The sequence below is a fragment of the Pristiophorus japonicus genome, chromosome 13, assembly GCF_044704955.1.
Source record: "Pristiophorus japonicus isolate sPriJap1 chromosome 13, sPriJap1.hap1, whole genome shotgun sequence".
NCBI lineage: Eukaryota > Metazoa > Chordata > Chondrichthyes > Pristiophoridae > Pristiophorus > Pristiophorus japonicus.
Genome location: NC_091989.1, coordinates 79,201,248 through 79,221,665, shown reverse-complemented (window position 1 = coordinate 79,221,665; position 20,418 = coordinate 79,201,248). Strand labels below are relative to the sequence as shown.

At 46.0% G+C, this 20,418-nt stretch overlaps 1 protein-coding gene across 9 annotated transcripts in view; it reads right to left on the bottom strand.

Annotated features, from left to right (window-relative positions):
• cfap54 (cilia and flagella associated protein 54) overlaps nt 1-20,418 on the bottom strand; it is a 724,932-nt gene that overhangs the window by 458,538 nt on the left and 245,976 nt on the right. For 8 of the 9 annotated variants that reach the window (XM_070897703.1, XM_070897704.1, XM_070897705.1 and 5 more), the window contains 2 exons: nt 20,115-20,262; nt 5,192-5,347 (listed from right to left, as the gene is read on the bottom strand). In XM_070897703.1, coding sequence (XP_070753804.1) covers nt 5,192-5,347; nt 20,115-20,262 — 304 coding nt within the window. The remainder of the gene's footprint in view (nt 1-5,191; nt 5,348-20,114; nt 20,263-20,418) is intronic. The other variant, XM_070897707.1, reaches the window with a different exon arrangement.

Below are 20,418 nucleotides of genomic sequence, written 5' to 3'. Positions count from 1 at the left end.
AATTCTGGTAGATTACAACATCGTTATCATCATCGTAGGCAGTCCTTCGAAATCAAGGAAAACTTGCTTCCAGTTTAAAAGTGAGTTCTCAGGTGACTGTATAGATCAATATGGGAATTACAGTCTCTGTCACAGGTGGGACAGACAATGGTTGAAGGAAAGGGTGGGTGGGGTGTCTGGTTTTCCGCACACTCCTTCCGCTGTCTGCATTTGGTTTTTGCATGCTCTCAACGACGAGACTCGAGGTGCTCAGTGCCCTCCCAGATACACTTCCTCCACTTAGGGTGGCCTTGGGTCAGGCATTCCTAGGTGCTGGAGAGGATGTTGCATTTTATCAAGGAGGCTTTGAGGGTGTCCATCAAACGTTTCCTCTGCCCACCTAGGGCTCGCTTGACGTGTAGGAGTTCCGAGTAGAGCACTTGCTTTGGGAATCTTGTGTCGGGTATGTGGACGATGTAGAGGACTATGGAGAGTTCTCCTCCGTTTCGGCTGCCCCCAAAAGTTTGGCACCATCTTCCGCCTGCTCCACAACGACATGCAAGCCGTGATCTGACCCATGGATTCACCACAGACCAAATCCATGTCCGAACCGGGGTCAAGCAGGGCTGCATCATCGCACCACCGCTCTTCTCGACCTTCCTCGCTGCAATGCTCCACCTCACTCTCAACAAGCTCCCTGCTGGAGTGGAACTAAAGTATAGAATCAATGGGAACCTGTTCAACCTTCGTTGCCTCCAGGCTAGATCCAAAGTCATTCCATCCTCCGTCATCGAACCAATGCATCCACTATCTCTGCAGCCACTTCTTTTAAGACCCAAGGATGCAAGCCATCAGGTCCAGGGGACTTGTCCACCTTTAGTCCCATTATTTTACCGAGTACTACTTCTTTAGTGATAGTAATAGTTTTTAGTTCCTCCCTTCCCTATAGCCCCTTGATTATCCACTATTGTTTTTAGTGTCTTCTACTGTGAAGACCGATACAATGTTCAAAGTCTCTGCCATTTCCCTATTCCCCAGTCTCAGCCTCTAAGGGACCAACGTTTACTTTAGCCACTGCTTTCCTTTTTACGTACCTGTAGAAACTCTATCTGTTTTTAGATTTTGTGCTAGTTTACATTCATAATCCATTTTCCCCCTCTTTATTATTCTTTTAGTCATTCTTTGCTGCCTTTTAAAAGTTTCCCAATCCTCTGGCCTCCCACTAGTCTTGGCCACATTGTATGTCCTTGTTTCCAATGTGATACCATCCTTTATTTCCTTAGTTAGCCACAGATTGTTATCCCTTCTCTTAATGTCTTTCCTTATATATTTTTGTTGAGAGTTATGAAATATCTCCTTAAATATTTGCCACTGCTCATCAACCACCTTACCCTTTAATCTATTTTTCCAGTCCACTTTCCCAGCCCAGTCCCACTCTGTCTCCATAGCTTTGGAATTCCCTTTATTTAAGCTCAGGACATTAGTTTGAGACCCAAGTTTTTCACCCTCAAAACTGAATTTAAAATTCTATATGCTATGATCACTCTTCCCTAGAGGATCCTTTACTGTGAGATCATTAATTAATCCAGTCTCATTACAGGTTACCAGACCTAAAATAGCCTGCTCCCTGGTTGCTTCCACAACGTATTGTTTATAGATGGCGTGAATTGAGAGAGGTCTTTAAGATTATGAAAGGGTTTGATAGGTTAGACATGGAGAAGGTGTTTCCACTTGTGGGGGAGAGCAAAACTAGGGGCCATAAATATAAGATGGTCACAAATAAATCCAATAAGGAATTCAAAAGAAACTTATTTACCCAGACAGTGGTTAGAATGTGGAATCTGCTTAAACATGGAGTAGTTGAGACAAATAGCATAGATGCATTTAAGAGGAAGCTGATAAACACATGGAGGAGAAAGGAACAGAAAGTTATGCTGATCGGGTTAGGTGAAGTAGAATGGGAGGAGGCTTGTGCAGCGCATAAACACTGGCATGGCCTATTGTGCTGAATGGATTGTTTCTATGCAATTTCCATTGGGCTTAAAAGTGGCTGCAGAGAACGTGGTTGTAATCTACCAAAATTCACTGGATTCTGGGGCAGTCCCAGCGGATTGGAAAACCGCAAATGTCACGCCCCTATATAAAAATGAGGCAGACTAAAAGCAGGAAACTATAGACCAGTTAGCCTAACATCTGTTGTTGATAATGCTGGAGTCCATTATTAAGGAAGCAGTAGCGGGACATTTGCAAAACCATAATTCAATCAAGCAGAGTCAGCAGGGTTCTATGAAAGGGAAATCATGTTTGACAAATTTGCCGGAGTTCTTTGAGGATGTAACGAGCAGGACGGATAAGGGGGAACCAGTGGATGTGGTGTATTTGGATTTCCAGAAGGCATTCAATAAGGTGCCACATAAAAGGTTACTGCACAAGATAAAAGTTCACGGGATTGGGGGTAATATTTTAGCATGGATAGAGGATTGGCTAACTAACAGAAAAGAGAGTCCGGATAGATGGGTCATTTTCTGGTTGGCAACAGTAACTAGTGGGATGCCACAGGGATCGGTGCTGGGGCCTTAACTATTTACAATCTATATCAATGACTTGGATGAAGGAACCGAGTGTGATGTAGCCAAGTTTGCTGATGACACAAAGATGGGTGGGAAAGCAAATTATGAGGAAGACACAAAAGATCTGCAAAGGGATATAGACAGGCTCAGTGAGTGGGCAAACATTTGGCAGATGGAGCATAATGTGGGAAAATATGAGGTTGTCCACTTTGGCAGAAAAAGTAAAAAAACAAATTATAATTTAAATAAAGAAAAATTGCAAAGTGCTACAGTACAAAGGGACCTGGGGGTCCTTGTGCATGAAACACAAAAAGTTAGTATGCAGGTACAGCAACTAATCAAGAAGACAAATGGAATGTTGGCCTTTATTGCAAGAGGGATAGAATATAAAAGCACAGAAGTCCTGCTCCAGCTATACAGGGTATTGGTGAGGTCAAACCTAGAGTACTGCATACAGTTTTGGTCTCCATATTTAAGGAAGGATAAGGAAAAGGAGGGGTGCAACGAGACCTAGGTGTCATGGTTCATCAGTCATTGAAAGTTGGTATGCAGGTACAGCAGGCGGTGAAGGCGGCAAATGGTATGTTGGCCTTCATAGCTAGGGGATTTGAGTATAGGAGCAGGGAGGTCTTACTGCAGTTGTATAGGGCCTTGGTGAGGCCTCACCTGGAATATTGTGTTCAGTTTTGGTCTCCTAATCTGAGGAAGGACGTTCTTGCTATTGAGGGAGTGCAGCGAAGGTTCACCAGACTGATTCCAGGGATGGCTGGGCTGTCATATGAGGAGAGACTGGGTCAACTGGGCCTTTATTCACTGGAGTTTAGAAGGATGAGAGGGTATCTCAGAGAAACATATAAGATTCTGACGGGACTGGACAGGTTAGATGCGTGAAGAATGTTCCCGATGTTGGGGAAGTCCAGAACCAGGGGACATAGTCTTAGGATAAGCGGTAGGCCATTTAGGACTGAGATGAGGAGAAATTTCTTCACTCAGAGTTGTTAACCTATGGAATTCCCTGCCGCAGAGAGTTGTTGATGCCAGTTCATTGGATATATTCAAGAGGGAGTTATATATGGCCCTTACGTCTAAGGGGATCAAGGGGTATGGAGAGAAAGCAGGAAAGGGGTAGAGGGAATGATCAGCCATGATCTTATTGAATGGCGGTGCAGGCGCGAAGGGCCAAATGGCCTACTCCTGCACCTATTTTCTATGTTTCTATATATTTGCATTGGAGGCTGTTCAGAGAAGGTTCACTGGGTTGATTCCGGAGATGAGGGGGTTGACTTATGAAAATAGGTTGAGTAGGTTGGGCCTATACTCACTGGAGTTCATAAGAAGGAGAGGTGATCTTAGCGAAGGGGGCTCGACAAGGTGGATGCAGAGAGGATTTTCCACTCATAGGGGAAACTAAAACTAGGGGACATAGGGCCCAAATTTCCCCATGAGTTGCACTGTTTTTTTTTATGTAACTTGATTTTTCTGTTGTATCTTTTTAGTTGCAAATATGGCCATTTAATTTGCACCAGTGTAAGTGAGTTAGTTAGGTTTTTTGTTAGGTCAGTTTTTTTTTCCAAAAGGGGGCGTTCCCAGCCACTTACACCATTTATGCCAATTTGGCCAGAAATAGTTGTACCAAACTAACTTAGGGCAGCGTATGTGTCCACTTTTGTCCGCACAGAAAGACCTTACTTACAGTTAAGGAATCGGCGCAAGTAACGACATTTAAAGCACCACCAAGCACCAAACAAAGTACAAAAAAGTAATAAGCAATTAATTAATAAATAAAATAGAAAGAACCCTGCCCCAGAAGCACCAAGACCAAAGTAATAAGCAATCAATAAATAACAAATAAAAAAATATAAGGAACCCTAAAGCACCAAAATCAATCAGTAAATAACAAATAAAAAATAGAAGTCCTACCTTAGGGAGCGCAGCAGGCCGCCGATGAGGGAGCCCATTTGGCCAGGGCTAGGGACGGCATGCTTCGGCTCCTCCCACACAGCCTACAGAAACAACCTGCCAGGACCGACTGCACATGTGCGCAGACTCTAGCGCACATATGCAGAGGTCTCGGCACTATTTTCAGCTCCGCCCCTAATCTATTGAGCCACGCTGCGCCACGACGGAGGAGAGGCTGGGAAGCGGCCAAAATATGGAGATTTTTTTTTTGCACGCTTAGAGGTGGGCAAAAGCGGCGCATCTCGAATGAGGGCGCTTGAAAAAGAGGTTGGGAAAATTTGGGCCCACAGTCTCAGAATAAGGGGCCGCCTATTTAAAACTGAGATGAGGAGGTATTTGTTCTCTCAGAGGGTTGTAAATGTATGGAATTCTCTGCCCCAGAGAGCTGTAGAGGCTGGGTCACTGAATATATTTAAGTTGGAGATAGACGAGACAGATCTTTGAGCGATAAGGGAATCAAGGGTTATGGGAAGCTGGCAGGGAAGTGGAGCTGAGTCCATGATCAGATCAGCCATGATCTTATTAAATGGCGGAGCAGGCTCGAGGGGCCTGGTGGCCGACTCCTGCTCCTATTTCCGATGTTCTTATGCTTTGTGCAAAAGTTACCGGTGAACTCTTAATGCAATTTGGACTACTGGTGACTGCCACAGATACAAGAAATCATATTTTTCATGCATTCCGACCTGCACAACTGGGGTGGACGGAACTCTGTGAAAGATCACGGGTGCAAGAAGTCCGTAGCACTGGACAACAACCTGCAGTGCTTGATTAGAGTCATTGATCCAGCCGGCAATTTCAATGGCCACCAGCATTCTTTCACATTTAGCCAGTCTAGCAAGCTGTAAATTAAAAAACCAGGTTAGCAACCGATGAAGCACTGTGCTTTGATTTTTAACACAAAAACGTTTTTTTTTATTCAAAGATTACGACAGTCTAGAAATAATCTATGATTTCTGTATTCACTTAGTTTGCCTTATTTAGATGTATATTTTGATGGCATTCATGATCCAATTTATCACCACAGTAAACAGAAAAATGAACAATATACAGAAAACTTTAAATGATGTAATATGAACATTTACTTGAATAAGCAAACATTTTTGGTAATGTCATAAGTACATAAGAACATAAGAATGAGGAACAGGAGTAGTCCATCTAGCCCCTCGAGCCTGCTCCGCCATTCAACAAGATCATGGCTGATCTGGCCGTAGACTCAGCTCCACTTACCCGCCCGCTCCCCATAACCCTTAATTCCCTTATTGGTTAAAAATCTATGTATCTGTGATTTGAATATATTCAATGAGCTAGCCTCAACTGCTTCCTTGGGCAGAGAATTCCACAGATTCACAACCCTCTGGGAGAAGAAATTCCTTCTCAACTCGGTTTTAAATTAGCTCCCCCGTATTTTGAGGCTGGGCCCCCTAGTTCTAGTCTCCCTGACCAGTGGAAACATCCTCTCTGCCTCTATCCTGTCTATCCCTTTCATTATTTTAAATGTTTCTATAAGATCACCCCTCATCCTTCTGAACTCCAACGAGTAAAGACCAGTCTACTCAATTAATCATCATAAGGTAACCCCCTCATCTCCGGAATCAGCCTAGTGAATCGTCTCTGTACCCCCCCCAAAGCTAGTATATCCTTCCTTAAGTAAGGTGACCAAAACTGCACGCAGTACTCCAAGTGCAGTCTCACCAATGCCCTGTACAGTTGCAGCAGGACCTCCCTGCTTTTGTACTCCATCCCTCTCGCAATGAAGGCCAACATTCCATTCGCCTTCCTGATTACCTGCTACACCTGCAAACTAACTTTTTGGGATTCATGCACAAGCTCGCTCGCGGCCTTCCGCGAGAGGTGGGCACCGGAGGGACTGGAGTGCATCATCACGCCCGGCAACCAAATTTTAATTTGATTTTACGTTTTAAAGTTTAATTTGTTTTAATTGCCGGTGCTTTTAGTGTCCCCCTCCCCTTTTATAGGGGGCACTTGGAAAAATGTGATTTTAGCGCCCAAAAACAAACAAAAATAAAAAAATAAAAAATCACAAAAAAAGGGGGAAAAAAAGAAAGAAAAAAAAAAGGGGCCTTGAAAATGTCTGCTGTGTCACCCAAAGCGGGTGGCACGGTTTAATGTTTATGTTTTTTTCAGGTAAACTCAAAAGAGTTTCATGCACAAGGACCCCCAGGTCCCTCTGCACCGCAGCATGTTGTAATTTCTCCCCATTCAAATAATATTCCCTTTTACTGTTTTTTTTCCCAAGGTGGTTGACCTCACATTTTCCGACATTGTATTCCATCTGCCAAACCTTAGCCCATTCGCTTAACCTATCTAAATCTCTTTGCAGCCTCTCTGTGTCCTCTACACAACATGCTTTCCCACTAATCTTTTTGTCATCTGCAAATTTTGTTACACTACACTCTGTTCCCTCTTCCAGGTCATCTATGTATATTGTAAACAGTTGTGGTCCCAGCACCGATCCCTGTGGCACACCACTAACCACCGATTTCCAACCCGAAAAGAACCCATTAATCCCGACTCTCTGCTTTCTGTTAGCCAGCCAATTCTCGATCCATGCTAATACATTTCCTCTGACTCCGCGTACCTTTATCTTGTGCAGTAACCTTTTGTGTGGCACCTTATCGAATGCCTTTTGGAAATCTAAATACACCACATCCATCGGTACACCTCTATCCACCGTGCTCGTTATATCCTCAAAGAATTTCAGTATATTAGTTACACATGATTTCCCCTTCATGAATCCATGTTGCCTCTGCTTGATTGCACTATTCCTATCTCGATGTCCCGCTATTTTTTCCTTAATGATAGCTTTCAAGCATTTTCCCCACTACAGATGTTAAACTAACCAGCCTATAGTTACCTGCCTTTTGTCTGCCCCCTTAGCTGCTTTCCAATCCGATGGTACCCCCCCAGAGTCCAGAGAATTTTGGTAGATTATAACGAATGCATCTGCTATAACTTCCGCCAACTCTTTTAATACCCTGGGATGCATTTCATCAGGACCAGGGGACTTGTCTACCTTGAGTCCCATTAGCCTGTCCAGCACTACCCCCCTAGTGATAGTGATTGTCTCAAGGTCCTCCCTTCCCATATTCCAGTGACCAGCAATTTTTGGCATGGTTTTTGTGTCTTCCACTGTGAAAACCGAAGCAAAATAATTGTTTAAGGTCTCAGCCATTTCCAATTTCCCATTATTAAATCCCCCTTCTCATCTTCTAAGGGACCAACATTTACTTTAGTCACTCTTTTCCATTTTATATATCAGTAAAAGCTTTTATTATCGTTTTTTATGTTTTGCGCAAGTTTATTTTCGTAATCTATCTTTCCTTTCTTTATTGCTTTCTTAGTCATTCTTTGCTGTCGTTTAAAATGTTCCCAATCTTCTAGTTTCCCACTAACCTTGGCCACCTTATACGCATTGGTTTTTAATTTGATACTCTCCTTTATTTCCTTGGTTATCCACAGCTGGTTATCCCTTCTCTTACTGCCCTTCTTTTTCACTGGAATATATTTTTGTTGAGCACTATGAAAGAGCTCCTTAAAAGTCCTCCACTGTTCCTCAATTGTGCCACCGTTTAGTCTGTGTTCCCAGTCTACTTTAGCCAACTCTGCCCTCATCCCACTGTAATCCCCTTTGTTTAAGCATAGTACGCTCGTTTGAGACACTACTTCCTCACCCTCAATCTGTATTACAAATTCAACCATACTGTGATCACTCATTCCGAGAGGATTTTTTACTCGGAGATCGTTTATTTTTCCTGCCTCATTACACAGAACCAGATCGAAGATAGCTTGCTCCCTTGTAGGTTCTGTCACATACTGTTCTAAGAAACAATCCCGTATGCATTCTATGAATTCCTCCTCAAGGCTACCCCGTGCGATTTGATTTGACCAATCGATATGTAGGTTAAAATTCCCCCATGATTACTGCTGTTCCTTTTTCACATGCCTCCATTATTCCCCTGATTATTGTCCGCCCCACCGTGAAGTTATTATCTGGGGGCCTATAAACTACGCCCAACAGTGACTTTTTCCCCTTACTATCTCTAATCTCCACCCACAATGATTCAACATTTTGTTCATTAGAGCCAATATCGTCTCTCACAACTGCCCTGATATCATCCTTCATTAACAGAGTTACCCCACCTCCTTTCCCCTCTTGTCTATCTTTCCGAATTGTCAGATACCCCTGTATGTTTAATTCCCAGTCTTGGCCACCCTGCAACCACGTTTCAGTAATGGCCACCAAATCATACCCATTTGTAATGATTTGTGCCTTTGTATTTCTTGCCGGATCCTTGTTTTGAAACTTTAAAAAAAAATTCAACTGCCAATTTTGAGAAGTCCAGAGTTAGATTCTGCCATTAATTTGTGAATCATGAGAGGTAGTATTTGATGAAGCTAGGGATTGAGCATGAGTCTTGCACTCGCCCTCATATATTAATTAATTTGACAATCTGTCCAATTTGGAAATGTTGGTCCTTCTTTTGAGTTCATATGGAATATTAGCTATCCCATGACTAACTAGTCACTGCTAGATCTTACATTCCTTCTTGAAATTGTAGAGCGCATGACTATATTAGCATCTAATAGTCAGGAAAGTAACTTCATTTATTCTAACTTAAACATGTTAAAGGCATTTTTTTAATAAAAGCAAATAAAGATTTCACACAATTTGATCCAACATATCCATTAAGATAAACCAAAGAACATCCAATTTTCAGTCTGTTTCTGACACTCTATTAAAGATACTGGGGGTTAAATTCATGCGGGGATCGCGATGCACGATTAACCCACTGCTGATACTTCTGATGCAGGCAGCAAGCAAACTTCATGCTTCCTCCTAATTTAATTGATTGCAGCGTTGAGATAGCATATCCCACCAACTGCACCACTAGCCTCACACACTGCTCAATGCAGCACACCCCCATCACTCACCCACCAATACTCTCTACCAAACACGACTCATACCTCACATTCATAGCTTCACCTCACCCTGACACTCTTACCACGGCTACAAGCCACGGATACAGCAGGAGCAGCGAGGTCGGGGCGAAGGAGCGGCGAGAGATTGTGGAGGGACGTGATCGGGGCTCAGGGGAGGCGCAAGTTTGGGGCCAGGGGCCTAGGGGTAGCACGGAGCAGCCCACACTGCGATACGTGTGTGCACTTGGTACGTGCAGCAGAGCTGGTCTCCGGTTGTCTTGGGTAATCCTTGTCACTGGACCAAGACCTAGCTCTGTCAAGCCTGTGTAGTGACTGGTGTGCAACAGCCATCCCACTTTAAAAAAAATCCACGCACAGGCATCTTCCACCCTTCAGGATGTAGTCAGGATGTCCTTCATTGAAACACCTATGAACTCATGCTTTGGCGTGGAAGCAAGTCATCCTCATTTCGAAGGACCACCTATGATGATGACAAGGCTCACATCCACATTTCACAGTTCCCACATACTGCCAGCTATTCAACCTTGACAGACTCATCACCCAAACACATTGCATCACACTCAGTCACACACTTTCCTCTCTCTTGCAGAACAAGTTGCCGCATAACCAATGGCAGTAGGAATTAACTGATGGTGGATAGGCATGGCTGCATGACCTTATCCAGATGGAGGCGATGGTGGTCGCCATCAGCGGATCGACCGTTGCTGGTCACAGGCTCATGCAATCGAAGATGACGGTATCCTCACACCTAATTCTCCTTCTCACATCCCACTTCCCTCTCAATCCATAATCTCTTTTGATGTACAAGCTGCAGATAGTGTAAGCATACACCTCTTGCGTTTCCGCGGCCTCTCCTCACCAGAACCAAACCTTGTGCCTTTCTCCTTTCAGATACCCAAGCACTGCAGCCTGACAGCACCATCACTCGATTTCACACTCGCAGCCACCAGCTCAGATACTGACACTCCGTGTACTTTAGAGGATAGCTTAGACATGGGGTCTGCATGTGGTGCGACACCAGGCACGAGTGGTCTGCAGTCAGAGCGAGGGGCAAGAGTAACGCAAACGCCAGCTCCCTGGAGGGCAACGTCGCACACTAGTTCTGCTGCAGAGAACTCAGATGAGCACTTCAATGAGGTAGAAGACGGCTGATGGGTATGCACAATGAAAGGCCTGCCAGAAAGCCTGCGTGCAATGTCACGGAGCATGGAGGAGTCCGGCACTAACATGGCACACGGCTTTATGCAGAGCTTGGACACCATCGTTTCCAGCATGTAAGTGACAGCCAACTCCATTAGCACATTTGCAGACCCAACTCGGAAGCAGCATCTGATGGCCAATGTCGCAACTTCCATTGCAGTACAAGCAGCAACCACCCAACGTCCAGGTGCGATCAGACTCCTGTCATGCAAGGTCAGCTTGCTGCCACGCAAGCTCAGACTGCTGCCATCATGGCTGTACTTACCAGGATTGAAAGAGGCTTGCAGGGTGTCACAGCAGTCCAGCAATCTGTCCTCCAATAGATTACTAGGATTGCTGAGACGCCGCCCCAGGGGAGTAGCACTGTGCAGCAGGAACCTGCTGTCCTCTCTCAGGATGACAGAATTGTGCACCCCTCCGCCACTCCACCAGTGCCCTTGCTATTGCCTGTCAGCCAGCCAGCCCAGACTGCTGCTGCCCATGCTGAGATGGTGCCATCCAAAGCTGTTTTAAATATGGAAGAACTCCACAAGACTGAGTACTGTGAGCTAAAACTGATGTGACCTTAGTCTCTTTAATACAACTCCAGAGTGCCTAAGCAGCATGGCAGACAACTTTTTATACTCCCTTGCACAAGTTGTGCAGGTGACCCTTGGGCCTCCAATAGTTGCACCCTCTGGTGGCAAGTCTTACACAGTTACAGTGTTTACATACATAATATCACTCCCCCCAAAATGTCTTTGATACAAATTATTTACAAGTTGAGACGATCCGGGGCCCTACGCTCCTTGGTTGATCATCGGAGTTCAAACTCTGGCATGGGTGAGTTGGTCGGACCATTGCTGCACTGCGGCGCGGCTGGTCTGACAGGACTGTTGGGAATGGTGGGTTCATCTTCTTGATTGACAGCGAGGTCGATTGCTGGTTGGGTCTGTGTTGGTGGATCGATGATGGCGATGTCCTCTTCAGGTTGTTCCTGGTTGTTGGTGAACCGCAGTTTGGTCTGATCCAAATGCTTTCTGCACGTTTGTCCATTCAATAGTTTGACGATAAACACTCTATTCCCCTCCTTGGCCAAGACAGTGCCAGCGAATCATTTAGGACCGTGACCGTAATTCAGGACAAACACAGGGTCGTTAGCATCAATGTCATGCGATCATGATCAATGCGATCGTGGTACATGTTTTCCGGTGATGCCGGGTTTCTACATGATCACTTAGATCCGGGTGGACTAGGGAGTAACTGGTTTTGAGTGCTCTCCTCATTAACAATTCTGCAGGGGGAACTCCAGTGAGCGAGTTGGGTCATGTCCAGTAGCTGAGCAGAGCCCAATATAAGCAGGGGTGCAAGGAGCCTTCCGTCACGCGTTTAAAGCTCTGCTTGATAGTTTGGACTGCCCGTTCCGCTTGACAGTTGGATGCGGGCTTAAACGGGGTAGACCTGACATGCTTGATGCCATTGCGGGTCATAAACTCGTTGAATTCCAAGCTGGTGAAACATGGTCCATTGTCACTGACAAGGACGTCGGGCAAGCCATGGGGGCCGAACATAGCCCGGAGGTTTTCAATGGTGGCAGTGGATGTGCTGGATGACATGATTTCGCATTCAATCCATTTAGAGTAAGCGTCCACTACAACTAAAAACATCTTTCTGAGAAAGGGGCCAGCAAAATCTACATGGATCCTGGAGCACGGTTTGGAGGCCATGACCACAGACTCAAGGCAGCCTCCCTTGGTGCATTGCTCAGTTGTGAGCACGTGTTCCACTGGTGTACACGCATGTCCGAGTCAATGGCGGACCACCAAACATGCGACCTGGCTATAGCCTTCATCATGACTATGCCTGGGTGGGTACTGTGTAAGTCGCGTATTAATGCTTCCCTGCCTTTTTTTGGCAAAACCATAAGAGACAATCCAACTGGATAGACATTTCATCTTTGCGTTGGTGAAACGGCTTAATTTCATCTTGCATCTCACCGGGAACGACGACCAGCTCCCATTGAGGACACAACTTTTTACAAGTGATAGCACAGGATCCTGGCTGGTTCAGGTCCTGATCTGGCAAGCAGTGATGGGTGACCCCTCGCTCTCAAAAGCATTCATGACCAGAAGCAAGTCTGCGGGCTGTGCCATTTCCACCCCAGTGGTGGGCAATGGTAGCGGACTGAGGGCATCAGCACAGTTCTCCGTGCCTGGTCTGTGGCAGATAACATAGTCATAGGCAGACAATGTTAGTGCCCATCTTTGGATGCGGGATGAAGCATTGGTGTTTATATCTTTGCTTTCTGAAAACAGCAAAATGAGCAGATTGTGGTCGATTTCAAGCTCAAACCGAAGTCCAAATAGGTATTGATGCATTTTCTATACACGTGCTAATGCCTCTTTCTTGACCATACTGTAGGCTCTTTCAGCCTTAGACAGACTTCTAGACATGAATGCAACCGGTTGAAATTTGCCTGATACATTGGTTTGCTGTAACACACAGCCGACACCGTACAAAGATGCATCACATGCTAGCACTAATCGTTTACATGGGTCATACAGTACAAGTAACTTATTAGAACAAAGTAGGTTTCTGGCCTTCTCAATGGTTGTCTCTTGAGATTTACCCAAAACCCAGTCATCACCCTTACGTAGCAACATGTGCAACGGTTCTAGCTAAGTGCTTAACCCGGGTAGAAAGGTACCAAAATAGTTGGAGTCCCAGGAACGAATGCAGCTCCGTCACGTTCTGTGGTCTGGGTGCATTCTTGAAGGCCTCTGTCTTTGAGTCCGTGGGTCTGTTGCCGTCTGCCGCAATCTTTCTCCCCAAAAATTCGACCTCTGGCGCCAGGAAAACACACTTGGAGCGTTTCAGCCTGAGTCCCACTCTGTCCAGTCGATTTAGAACCTCTTCCAGGTTGTGTAGATGTTCAGTGGTGTCACGACTGATAATCAGGATGTCGTCTTGAAACACAACGGTGCACGGAATTGATTTCAACAGACTCTCCATGTTCCTCTGGAAGATGGCAGCAGCCGAGCGAATCCCAAAAGGGCACCTGTGGTATATAAACAGTTCTTTGTGGGTGTTGATGCACGTCAATCTTTTTGAAGATTCTGCCAGCTCCTGTGTCATGTAGGCGGAAGTTAGGTCCAACTTGTTGAACGACTTACCCCCTGCTAACGTTGCGAACAGGTCATCCGCCTTGGGTAGCGGGTATTGGTCCTGTAACAGGACTCTGTTGATCGTTACCTTGTAGTCGCCGCTAATTCTGACCGTGCCATCGCTTTTCAACACTGGAACAATCGGACTGGCCCACTCGTTGAACTCGACTGGCGATATGATTCCCTCTCGTTAAAGTCTGTCCATTTCGATCTCGACTTTCTCCCTCATCATATATGGAACCGGTCAAGCCTTGTGATGAACGGGCCTTCCATCGGGGACTAGATGGATCTGCACCTTGGCGCCTGTGAAGTTGCCGATGCCTGGTTCAAATAGCGACGGAAACTTGCTCAGCACTTGGGCGCACAAGGCATCATCCACTGAAGACAGTGCTTTGATGTCGTCCCAGTTCCATCGAATCTGTCCCAGCCAGTTTCTGTCGAATAGCGTTGGGCCATCGCCTGGTACAATCCACAGCGATAAATCATGCACAGCTCCATCGTACGATACCTTAACTGCCGCACTACTAATGACTGGTATGAGCTCTTTGGTGTAGGTGCACAGCTTCGTCTGAATCGGGCTCAGTTTGGGCCTTTGTGCCTTGTTGCCCCACAGTTTCTCAAAAGCTTTCTGGCTCATAATTGACTGACTCGCTCCCGTGTCCAACTCCATTGATACCGGAATACCGTTCAATTTGACATTCAGCATAATAGGAGGGCTCTTGGTGGTGAAGGTGTGTACCCCATACACTTCTTCCTCCGGTTGAGTTGCCTCTCTTGTTTGTTCTGCGTGATCCGCGCCGGATCGATCATCCTCTGCCGACTCTGCCACGTGGTGAGTCGCAGCACTCTTGCACATTCGCTGGAGGTGCCCCATTGTTTCGCAGCCTTTGCATATGTAGTGCTTGAATCGACATTGATGGGCTCGATGATTACCCCCGCAGCGCCAATATGGTGCTAATGGATTTGCATTCATACCCGATGGCGGACTCTGAATCATCCTATGTCTTGCAGCTGCAGGCGTGTAGACCCTGCCATATGCAGTTCTGCCTGCTAGCGACGTTATTTTATGCACAGTACTTGCCGGTGAGCTTCGATGCTGGGAAGATATCTGTCTAGTATTATCGCTTGTGGATATGAATGCCTGGGCTATCGTGATGGCCTTGCTCAGGTCTAGAGATTCATCGGACAGCAGTTTGCAAAGAATGACCTCGTGGCCGATGCCAAGCACAAAAAAGTCCCGCAGCATTTCCCCCAAAAATACAGCAAATTCGCAAGTTCCTGCAAGGCGTCTCAGGTCGGCAACATAACTCGCCACGTTCTGGCCCTCAGAGCGGTGGTGCACGTAGAAGCGATACCTGGCCATTAAGATGCTCTCTTTCGGCTTAAGGTGGTTCCGAACCATCGTACACAACTCTGTATATGTCTTCTCCATTGGTTTCTCTGGTGCTAGCAGATTCTTGATGAGGCTGTATATTGTAGACCCACACACGGTGAGGAGAATCGTCCCCATCCAGCTCGTTGACCACGACGTATTGGTCGAGATGCCCAACGAAGGCTTCCCAATCATCACCCTCTACAAATCTCTTTAAAATACCAACAGCAGCCATGACCGCGTGAAAGTTCGTAATCTATTACTCGTCGCCAATTGTTAAGTATGGAAGAACTTCACAAGACTGAGTACTATGAGCTAAAACTGATGTGACCTTAGTCTCTTTAATTTAACTCCAGAGTGACTAAGCAGCATGGCAGACAACCTTTTATACTCCCTTGCGCGAGTTGTGCAGGTGACCCTTGGGCCTCCAACAGTTGCGCCCTCCAGTGGCAAGTCTTACACAGTTACAATGTTTACATACATAACAACTAGGTCCAGAGCTGCTCAAGGTCATTCTCCAAGGCTATCTGCAGTCTCTTCCACATGAAAGTCAGCCGCCATGCTGCAGCCACTGGGATAGCACTGCGTAGGAACACTACGACAAGCAAAGCCACACGGAAGACAGGCCCTAAGGGAATACACAAGGGTAATTAGTTTACATTAGTATGCAATATGGCATGATTTAATTTTTAAATTTGTTTTGGAATGTTTATTTTGTGTTGACTTTTATTTTTGCATAGTGGCCAAGCAAATGCTGTGATGGGCAGTGACAGAGGGAAGGGAAGGTGTGGGACTGTTGGTGAATGTGTTACTGCAGTTGAATTTAATGGTATCACAGCTGGATGAGTCAATCATGAACAGTCCGGCCAGAAAGGGGCTGTCGGGGTTGTCTCCTCCCTTCCTCTTTCTTCTGCTCCTCCTCCTCAGCTGGTCGCCATATGGCTGGTGGCAAGGGCTGCCTCATTATGTTGACGAGATTGTGCAGCATGCAGCAGACCACCACAAATCTCGAGACTTGCTCTGCTGAGTACTGCAGGACTCCTCCAGAGTGGTCCAGGCAATGGCAATGCTCCGCTCGATGATATTTTGTGTGGCAGCATGGTTTTCGTTATATGAATACTGCCCATGTATGGTTGAATTGCGCACCAGAGTCATGAGCCATGTTATTAACGGACATCCCGGTCATTCAATAGCTATCCTCTGGTTTGTCCTGGTGGCTCAACTGCAGATGGCATAGCGGACTGCCCCAGAATGAAGGCATCATGATTGCTGCCAGGGTACCAGGGATTGACCTGCATAATTCACTGAGTATGGTCAGTGTAACCCCACTTTTTAAAAAAGGAGGGAGAGAGAAAACAGGGAATTATAGACCGGTCAGCCTGACATCGGTAGTGGGTAAAATGATGGAATCAATTATTAAGGATGTCATAGCAGTGCATTTGGAAAGAGGTGACATGATAGGTCCAAGTCAGCATGGATTTGTGAAAGGGAAATCATGCTTGACAAATCTTCTGGAATTTTTTGAGGATGTTTCCAGTAGAGTGGATAAGGGAGAACCAGTTGATGTGGTATATTTGGACTTTCAGAAGGCGTTCGACAAGGTCCCACACAAGAGATTGATGTGCAAAGTTAGAGCACATGGGATTGGGGGTAGTGTACTGACATGGATTGAGAACTGGTTGTCAGACAGGAAGCAAAGAGTAGGAGTAAATGGGTACTTTTCAGAATGGCAGGCAGTGACTAGTGGGGTACCGCAAGGTTCTGTGCTGGGGCCCCAGCTGTTTACACTGTACATTAATGATTTAGATGAGGGGATTAAATGTAGTATCTCCAAATTTGCGGATGACACTAAGTTGGGTGGCAGTGTGAGCTGCGAGGAGGATGCTGTGAGGCTGCAGAGCGACTTGGATAGGTTAGGTGAGTGGGCAAATGCATGGCAGATGAAGTATAATGTGGATAAATGTGAGGTTATCCACTTTGGTGGTAAAAACAGAGAGACAGACTATTATCTGAATGGTGACAGATTAGGAAAAGGGGAGGTGCAAAGAGACCTGGGTGTCATGGTACATCAGTCATTGAAGGTTGGCATGCAGGTGCAGCAGGCGGTTAAGAAAGCAAATGGCATGTTGGCCTTCATAGCAAGGGGATTTGAGTACAGGGGCAGGGAGGTGTTGCTACAGTTGTACAGGGCATTGGTGAGGCCACACCTGGAGTATTGTGTACAGTTTTGGTCTCCTAACCTGAGGAAGGACATTCTTGCTATTGAGGGAGTGCAGCGAAGGTTCACCAGACTGATTCCCGGGATGGCGGGACTGACCTATCAAGAAAGACTGGATCAACTGGGCTTGTATTCACTGGAGTTCAGAAGAATGAGAGGGGACCTCATAGAAACATATAAAATTCTGACGGGGTTAGACAGGTTAGATGCAGGAAGAATGTTCCCAATGTTGGGGAAGTCCAGAACCAGGGGTCACAGTCTAAGGATAAGGGGTAAGCCATTTAGGACCGAGATGCGGAGGAACTTCTTCACCCAGAGAGTGGTGAACCTGTGGAATTCTCTACCACAGAAAGTTGTTGAGGCCAATTCACTAAATATATTCAAAAAGGAGTTGGATGAGGTCCTTACTGCTAGGGGGATCAAGGGGTATGGTGAGAAAGCAGGAATGGGGTACTGAAGTTGAATGTTCAGCCATGAACTCATTGAATGGCGGTGCAGGCTAGAAGGGCCGAATGGCCTACTCCTGCACCTATTTTCTATGTTTCTATGTTTCTATGGTCGCACACCAGCTGAACATTGAGGGAGTCGATTCTTTTCAGTTGAGGTACAGAGTATACATACGGCGCCCGCAAAGCAAAGTGCATGCAATCAATGGCATCCTGCACCATGGGGAAGCCTGCAATTCTCGTGAAGCCGCGTGCTTGCTCTGCCTGCTTCTCTCTGGCCAGAGGGAAGGAAATGTATTCAGCTAACTTGGAATCCAGAGTTACCTCCCTTATGCAACTGTGCATGGCAAACTGGGAGATGTTGCAAATATCTCCTGCTCCAGCCTGGAAGGAGCCCGCGCATAAAAGTGGATGGCCACCGTGATCTTCACAGCCACTGGCAATGCGGTCATCGCCCTGCTCAGAGGTTGCAGTTGTGGGTGTAGCAGGTGGCAGTTTTCAGTGAGGAAATCCTTGGTAAAGCGCAGACATCTGACACACTGATTCCCACTGAAGTTCAGGTAGGAGAATTGCTCTCTGAACACCTTGGACGGATATCGCCTCCTGCTGAGAGCCCGTCACCCCTTCCTCCTTCCTCTTCCCGCAGCTTGTCCTGCTTGGTGTTGTCTCTGGTCACTCTCCCTGTCATGCTGTAGGCCAAGAGGAATACTTGCGCGTGCAACCATGTCATGGAGAAAGAGATCTGTGCAGAAGCCTTGAAGTCAGAACAAAGTCCTTCAGCAACTGCCACACCACTCTCTGTAAATTTTAAAGATCTCTAGAAACCAGCAAACACTTCTACAAACTCAGTAACAACCAGTAGAAATCAATCATCAACTAATGCAAATAGGTGATCATCCCTTTAAATAGCACCAATGGGATGAGGCTTTTCCTGCTGTTGAACGTGTGTTTACAAGTACCAGCTTAAGAGTTAGCTAGAGCGTTGATCTCCAAAATGGCAGCGCTGGCGTCAAATCAACGTTGCACGGTAATTGACATCACGATCTGCATTCCTCCAGCACAAGCTCCCTATGCCCACAGAGCTGAATTTTGTGGCCATTATTATCACTCCAAGAAAATGGTCTTAGGGGCGAAATTCAACATGGAGCACAAATACACTAACGACTGGGTGCAGCGCTGACAACAACTCCCACCATATGGCATATGGGCGGTAGTTTAGCGGTGGTGCTATAGCTTTGCACCCCGATCTCCTGACGTCATCACTGCGTGCCCCATTAGTGCCCCGGCCCCGAAATTGAGTTTCGCCCCCTGCGGTAGCGCCAGAAAAAAATACCGGCAGCTGCAGGAGGTGTGGATCAGCCAGCCGGCTGCTAACGGGATGATAATTAAAGGCGAGATGGCCGAGGTAAATCAAAAAAAAAATACCTTGGTTTTCGCGGTGCTGCTCCATTTTTTCTGTGCGATCGTGCGGTACCCTAAGTTTCCTGCCTCTCAAATGTTATCGTCCCCAAACGGGGCTGCAATGAATTTCTCGCCCCTTGAGTTTCTTGCAAGTGAAGGTGACAGTGGACCTTTGACGGAGCAAGAGTGGGACTGGACTTTCACCCACTCCTTTTCCATGTTCCTGATTCTGGCCGATGCCCTGAATTCAGGCTCATTTGCATAATGAGGGGGAATACCAGGGCCATTTATTGCATTGCTGGGGTTCCCACCCCAGGTTAAGGGGGGCGGGTGGCAGCCGGGAAATTGCTGCAGTGCTTTGCTGAGGTCAGCATTACCAGTAGAAGATTGGGAAAAAGTTTAAAAGATTTTAAAGTTCACATGTTGCCTAATGTAATTGATGACAAACTGGACATTTAAACTCTAAACAAATCCCTGCGCCCCTTAGCAACGCTGGTTGTGAAGGTTGCAGATTCCTTCCTGGTACCCAGCGTTGCTATGGCACATACATTATATGATATCATCCCATCGTTCACATGCCGTTATAATGTACCACCTATATTTTGGAAAATGTACTATATAGGTAATGTCATTTCTGGTGGAAAATGTCAGAAACCAGTCAGGTCACGGAGTCGCTGGAACAGTTCCATGTCCATTTTCCCTAACCAATAGGAAAATCAGCCCTATGCTTGTCAGTGAATACTATTCAACTTCAGTTAAGTTAGCAAGAAAATATTTTTTAATGGTTTGAACTTACTGTACCTATTGTAGAAATAAATAATTTCCAAATCTATATTTAGTCATTAATTTTACTGCAGAACATACTTGTCCATTGTAGAGTGGTCCACTATCAGAGAGAGAGTCACAGAAAATAGCTTCTTCCTTGCAATTAATATCAGAATCAATGAAGATGTTTCCCAGAAAACTTCGCAGAAGGATGGGAGATGCCAGAGATACAGCAATACCGTTTAAGCTAAAAATCAACAATTGTGAACATAGTTAACGTGGCAAGCACATGATTATGAACTATAGACAAAATCAAAATACTGTGGGTACTAGAAATCTGAAATAAAAACAGGAAATGCTGGAAATACTCAGCAGGTCAGGCAGCATCTGTGGGGAGAGAAAG